Source organism: Prosopis cineraria, unplaced genomic scaffold (assembly GCF_029017545.1).
Source record: "Prosopis cineraria cultivar Desert tree isolate PC_DT_omini unplaced genomic scaffold, ASM2901754v1 PC1, whole genome shotgun sequence".
Taxonomy (NCBI): Eukaryota; Viridiplantae; Streptophyta; class Magnoliopsida; order Fabales; family Fabaceae; genus Prosopis; species Prosopis cineraria.
The window spans coordinates 37240118-37247204 of NW_026555332.1; the positions used below are offsets into that span (position 1 = coordinate 37240118).

The 7087-nt window shown below is 36.1% G+C and overlaps 1 protein-coding gene across 1 annotated transcript; it reads right to left on the reverse strand.

Annotated features, from left to right (window-relative positions):
- Nucleotides 1-746: 746 nt before the first annotated feature.
- On the reverse strand, nt 747-6477 carry LOC129310113 (uncharacterized). Its single transcript, XM_054951969.1, has 7 exons — nt 5473-6477; nt 3953-3991; nt 3775-3845; nt 1999-2063; nt 1791-1880; nt 1597-1689; nt 747-1434 (listed from the first exon to the last, which is right to left on the reverse strand). Exons 1-7 carry the CDS (start codon nt 5955-5957, stop codon nt 1033-1035), a joined length of 1245 nt encoding a protein of 414 aa, XP_054807944.1. The 5' UTR covers nt 5958-6477; the 3' UTR covers nt 747-1032.
- Nucleotides 6478-7087: the final 610 nt, after the last annotated feature.

A 7087-nucleotide genomic window follows, 5' to 3' on the forward strand; every position in this document is an offset into this window, starting at 1 on the left:
GTTAAATGTGGTTAAACAATTGATCCAATAAAAAATTACAAATATAATAATAACATCAATTAAATAAATAAGTGTACATTGTAAATTAGAGCCAGTAATTCAGGTAAAGTCTGATTAGCCAGTCTGAACTTGCTCGAAAAAAGTTAAGACCAAACTTGATTATATAGACTTTTTTAAGTGAGTATAATTCTTTAAGTTTGATTTGAATAAATCCAACCCGAATTGAGTCCAACTGTTAAAATTTTCAGCTTTATATGTAAAATTGATAGTTTTGACCAAACCAGACGGGCTAACTTGAATATGGTCAAGAAAAGTTAGAATTGAACTTAGCTATACGAACTTTTTCAAGAGGTGCATGATATTTCAAGCTCGATCCAAATAAACCTATTTGAATTGAATCCCACCTTAATAAGCTAGACCTGCTCCAATTACCGACAATTGCAAACATTGCTTCACAAAACCAAACTCTTAACTCATTACAAGTTCACGTGATTCATTTGCCAATTGGTTGGAATTCATCCTTTAATCATTTTCGGGTTGAGTTTCTTCTTCTTCTTGATCGTTCAACAAGCAGATTAGAGTGGCAAAGGTAATCCCATTGGAAAACTGCCAGCTTTATCCACTCTCGATCCTTCACGTAACATCTTACAACTACGATTTTAGATTATGATTCACAACCATGGCTAAACATAGGATAAGCAATAAGGCACATGTTAACTTACTTGAAAACAATAAAGAAAATTAACTTGGAAAATTAAGTGATTGATTCTCCGAAGACATTAATCACGTTCACATAAAATCAGGACGATGACAAATTGAGAATAATACAGAACAATTCCCTGTCTACTTCTAGAGTAAATATTACACGGTTGTCACTAGTTACACACAGGAAAAAAAATGCTTCAATATATCACTTGCTGCAATTTTCTTCTCTCACTTTCACATGGAATAACCTTGCAGCAATCTATGGAAAGGAACACCAGAGACGTTCTCTCCGTGAACAATTCCATGAAGCCAAGACACCATCTAACCTCACACTCTACTATTCAGCCACTGAATTATTTCCTGTGTGACAGCATGACGTTCTGGTTCAAAAAGGAGGTCATGTAACAATCCTTCAAATAAATGGATGGTTTTGTCAGATGAAGAGGCCTCTTCATACAACTTCTTAGAAGCAGCGGGATCAGTGACTGTATCGGCAGTGCCATGAAGAACCAGGAACGGAACTTTGAAATTTCTCAAATTTTGTTGCAAGTAGGTCGTGATTCGGATAATCTCATGACCTGTTCGGACTCTGAGCGATCCAGTACACACTAGTGGGTCAGAATATTTAGATACTAGTGCATCTGGATCTCGACAAACCGTTGAACCCTTTTTATAGGCAGAATTAAATTGATATTTAGGCAGCAGCAATGAAACGATAGGGGCAAGTGCCTGCAATGAAGAAGTATGGAGATTAGACGAATTCCTGATTCTTCTCATTAGTGCACGCGTATGCCAGTATACAATGTTTTATATATCAGCAATATAAAATGAGATGTTCAGCACTTATGGTCAGATAAACTGGAAGGAGCAAACAGAATATGCATTGCTCACCAAGAATATTGGATGAGAAGCCTGGACTCCAACTGCAGGTGAGGTCACAACTGCACCGGATACACAAGCTTCGACCTTTGGGTCCAGCAGTGCCTACAGTACATATAGCAGAACAATATTGAATCCATTTATGTCCTTGAACTTTTTTCCCTTAACTTGATAATTGCAAGAAATTTATTTTATTCTAGTTATACCTTAATAACAATGGCTGCACCTGTTGAGTGTCCAAAGCAAAAACAAGGAAGCCCAGGATTTTCAATAAGAACCTTCTCAAGAAAAACTTTCTGTGCAATGTCAGATAGAAACAATTCTTAATCAGAATAGCTGTAAGGACAGAAATAAAGTTTATAACCATTTGATTAAACTAGGTTCTATAAAATTCTTGTAGATCAGAGAACTTACCATGTCAGAAACAGCGTCATCAAGAGAATGCACGTATCCATGTAGCCCATCACTTCCGCCGTGGCCTGGAGTAAAGAGAATAGCATTAGGTGGATTTTCACAAGAGGAGGAAAAAAGAAAAAACATATTCTGCAAGAGTGAATATAGAGCACTGAAATTTGCTGAACAGGTTAGAAGGGATCATATGGCCTCTTACCAACATATCTGAAACCTACATATGCTTTGCCTCCAAATACCCCAGCCTTGGAGCCTCATCATTATTAACATTCACATTTTAGGACAATATACAGTATAGATTCTTGTTGGGAGTGATCATAGAGATAATAGAAAAATAAGGTCTTGTTTGATTACAAAAAAGGAATGGAATAAAATGAATTTAAAAAATAAAGGTAAAAAAAAGATATGGAGGGGGATAAGTGAACCATTTTTATTAGGGAAAATGATAATTTAGTTCTAGAGGTTAGAAATAATGATTCAAGAGATTTTTAGAAAGTGTGATAATTCCCACATTTGTAATATATAGTATTAAGTTTTATCATGCTCACCATGAAGAAAAAAGGAGATTTAATTCATTTTGGTTTTGATTTTTTTAATCCATTCCATTCTCATCCATTCTAGCAACCAAAACAGGACCTAAGTGAACAGTTCATTACTCCATTTAACCAAGAACGGTTCAAGAACTGCATAAGTAAATTACTGAAGAAGTGTTATTATTTATTAACTAAGCCAAATCTTAATCTAAGAAGAATAATTGAAAATATGAGGAACATGACTTAACTCTCCCCAGTTTTGTCCTAAGAGGCACCTAGGGATGTCAGTTGAACCATTTATATATTCTTCAAAATAAGTAAGCAAGACACTATCATTAATGATGCTAAGGACGACACTAAAAATCAGAATCTGACCAATAGGAACTTCCATTGCCAAAAGAGACACAGAGGAAGTACATTAAAGAGATAAGGTCACACAACACAATCTCTATCACAGTACTATCTCTGTGATAATCATAAATTAAAGAACGGCAGTTTTATTAAAGAAACTGCACACCTTTGGGTTGGCATAGTGCTATTAAAAATAAAAGAATGCAAGTCTCCTCTGAGAAGAAGGAAATAAACAGATATCCACTATCATCAAGTTCTTGAGACCTAATACAATAACTAAACTCCGTTTATGCATTTCTAATTTTTTTCCCCTTGAAGAAAATAACTATAAAATCCTAACAAGCCTTCAGTCAGACCTCAGAAGTAGTCTTGATGACTTCACCCAAGAAAAGCAATCCCTCATAATACCTTGAGAATAATCTTTTCACAGCGATAGCAGGGTAAATGAGGCTATTATTTATCTCCCCCCAGAACTTCTAATCTGAGATCTTAGAATGAACCAACAATTAATACATCCTGGCCTGAAAAAGAGATTCATAAAGAAAATAGGACACCGATCTTCTCAATACACATTAAGTAATGTTCTTTTAGCAGTTTAATATTTTGTATTATTTGATTTGGATTTTTCATATGACTTTTAATTTTAAGCAATAATAATACAAGTGATACATTGAATGAGGACAATAAAATGATGGTGGTCACAAATATGAAATTTTTTTGATTCACATACAAGAACCTAGAACAAAGTACGGTCAATCAAGAAGAATCTGATAGTGCACTGTCATGTTTCCATATGCCTGTTCTCATTTCCAAAAGCCAACTTTTAAGAATATTTGATAGCATAATAAATGCTTAGAAAGTGAACTATCAAGGAATGCAATTTGTTCTGACTTACCAACCCAATCCATCCCGTAAACCTTGAATCCATTAGCATTCAGCTTCTTTGCAAAATCACCGTACCTGCCACTGTTAACGAATAATAGGCTGACTTTAGAAATCAGAACTGCATCAATGATTATATAATTGTAAGAACTGAAATGGTAGCCAACTTGAATTAAGAACAAACTGCAAACCTGTGTTCATTAAGTCCATGCATAAGAAGAACAAGTCCTCTGTACAAAGGAAGCAACAAATTATCACTCCAAATTCTATCATAAAGAATGTGTCTGTATATAATTATACGACAAAAGGGGGTGAAATGGTGAGCATTAAGTAGTGTGATTGGAAAGATAAAATTTGAAAGTCATTCAGAAAAACATCATTTAAGAAAAGGGTAAAAATAAACAGTAGATGCTATGATTAAATTATTTTTTCCAGAAAAGGGAAACACATCGATTAATTTCATGTATAGGGATTCTAACTTAGTTGCTCATAGGTTAGCTACTTATGGTCATATTGTAGATGATAATTTTGTCTCTTTGATCATATGCCATCTTTCTTAGAAGATGGAATATTATGAAAGATTGCTTCTTGTTGTTTTTCTTGAATCTGTTTCTTTTCAGTGAATATAGCAGTATCCAGTTTCATTTAAAAAGGGGGGAAAAAGAAAAAAGAAAAGGAAAGAAAAGGAAAGGAAAACACAAATCTAAAAGAGCATGATGAAAAATCTATTGAAGCATCTTACATATCATTGATCACAATTATAACATCTAACAAAAAGGATCAAGTGTCTGAGAAAGCAGTGAATATTAACCATTCAAGTGGCTATCATAAGAGAACTTTAAGAATCACATTCTCTAGGGACAAGGAATCAGAACAATCAGTTTTAGCATCCACATATTCTATAATCAAGAGCTAAAACGCATAGGATAATGATAAAGAAAATTAAGAAACCTATAATATTATGAAATAACAAAAACTTGAATAGTTTGATCTGAATATTTTCAAGTCCCCATAGGATAGCACATAAATTTTTTTTTTTTTTTGGCCAACAGGATACCACATAATTCATACTCTTTTTTTATTAATAATAAGCCACTTCAAAATTAAACAAGTATCGAACACTCTGAAACATTAATAAGTGCTATCCACATAATTCAAGCACCCCAACATTAATGGTAGCAAGTGCATGCAACAGGGAAAGGCAGGGAACCTTATTGCCACAAATAAAAAAAGGAAAGGCAGGGGACCACAAGGAACAAAAATGGATTCTGAAAAGGACATGAAGATAAGATGCCGCTCCCTACTTGGGCGATGCAAATTTTGCGGTTCGTGACTTTCTAATTAATCCAAAAATCCCAGCAGTAGCAATTGATGAAGACTGGATTATTCCTTCCAAGACATCAATCATACCCAGCTATTCACAGTAGGTGACCGTTGATGACATAATATATTCTTCCAGTATATCAAATATAATAATAATACAGATGCAACCAACCATTCCCAATTCTCTCAGTAGCGTGCGTAAAACAGCCAAGTTAACTTCAACTAGAGGCTTACTCAAGCAAGAATTACTACAGTAAAAGCATCTACTGATGTTATTATCAATAATAACTAAGCTCAATCTTGCTAAATGTGTTCCAGAAACCAGTAGAGCAAGTAATAATTGTGTATTGCATTTTCAGCATGTTGAAGAATACAAACTATTGCTAACCTGATTTTAACCGACACTGGCGTCCAAGATTGCGTGAAGATTGTGTCACCCCTTTTCGTACCGATTAGGGAATACTCTCTCACCGTACTGTGGTCGCTATCCTCCAAAACTCTCCGTATGGCCATCGCTCTCCTTGCCTCCACAGCTTCATCCACCGCCTTCACCGTCGCCGCCGCGCTACTACTGCTACAGCCAACGCTTAAATAACTCTTCCATGACACAAAACCTGTCGGAACTCGCACCACCACCCCCTTCCGGTGATAATCGGTTTGTTTCTCGTCCTTGCTAGGTTTGTCCACCGGCGAGACCCGCCTCGGTCCTCGGAAGGGTAAAAGCAGCAGTAAAACGACGGCATTTATCAGCATTAGCAGGCTCTTCAACAATCGAATAGAAAACAGAGCGTTTATGCGCCCAGTTGCCCCAGACGTTAAAAATAGCGACGACGATCCGTCCTTTCCCATCAAAACCAAAGTCTCGGTCGCCATCGCTTCAATCCCTTGTTCTTCTTTCTACAAAGGAGTGCTTTTTCTTCTCCTTCTTCTTCTTCCCCTGCTTATGCTTCTGCTTTGTCGATGAGTTACAATTTGAGAATCTTACAAAGGTCCGTTTCTTGCACAGATAAAACCGTCGTGGGTCTTGTATTAAAATGTCTCTATCTATATGCCTCCAAAAATCCAAACCCAAATATAGGTTGTAGGGCCTCCTGCCAAATATAGAAGAACCTAAAACTGAATGATTCCTTCTTACATAGAATTGGACTCCACACCAGATTAATGACGCTTTTGCTGAGCTGGATTTATACGAAACAAAAATGAAAACGGAATCGTGGCTTCAAAATCGGTACTGTGAGTTAGACAGCGATCGTTTACTTTTTGAACATCGAGAAACTGCGGTTACATGTATCAGAGATCAGAATACCTCATTTTCTCAGTCCAAATCTGTTGGTGGAGTCTTTGGGAGATAAAGACTTCCAATTTCACGATGATACGTCCGCGAAGCAGACAAGCGAGCATCTTAGGATGGGACGGAAAGATTCGAGAAGCGTTGAATTAGGGGAGAAAAAGGAAAATTGATCTTTTAATTTTTAATTTTTTTAATTTATTTATAATTTAATCTCCTCATTCTAACTCGTTTATAATTTAATTTTTTAATTTTTTAATATACATTAATAAAAAAAAAAAGGGTTCGAGAAGGATCGGTCTCTTTTGGTTTTTTTTTCCACCCCCGATAAAAACTGAAGTAAGAGGTCAGGAAAATGACACGTGGAAAGGAAATCGAGAAGACCAATAACAAAGGGACATGTGTACGAGCTAGTTCAGGCGAATCTCACATATGCGGCGAGTAGGGGCAATTTTGAGGGGGACTTTTTCTATACTCCGGGTCTAGAGACTTTACCACACCTGTCTCCCTCTGGATCTTACACGTGGAGAGCACGTGGGTTGCAATTTTAAAAAATTCCCAAAACTCCGTAATATACTATATGATCCCACCTTCTCTGCCTAAGCCTAAAGTCTTTTGAGGCACAATTTCATGTGTAACTTTTTTTTATTTTCAGTTACAAAAATGAAAAGATCACAGTCCGCGATTTAAATGCCCTTTTTCATGGGCCAACTTT

Bases quoted from the DNA above. Each gene is read 5' to 3' on its own strand.
- LOC129310113 (XM_054951969.1), bottom strand. From the start codon at position 5,957: ATGGCGACCGAGACTTTGGTTTTGATGGGAAAGGACGGATCGTCGTCG. The intron at 2,064-3,774 runs GTAAGTCAGAAC...TCTTTACTCCAG, and splicing joins TTACGGGATGGATTGGGTTG to GCCACGGCGGAAGTGATGGG. The intron at 1,435-1,596 runs GTGAGCAATGCA...TCTTCATTGCAG, and splicing joins CTTCTCATCCAATATTCTTG to GCACTTGCCCCTATCGTTTC.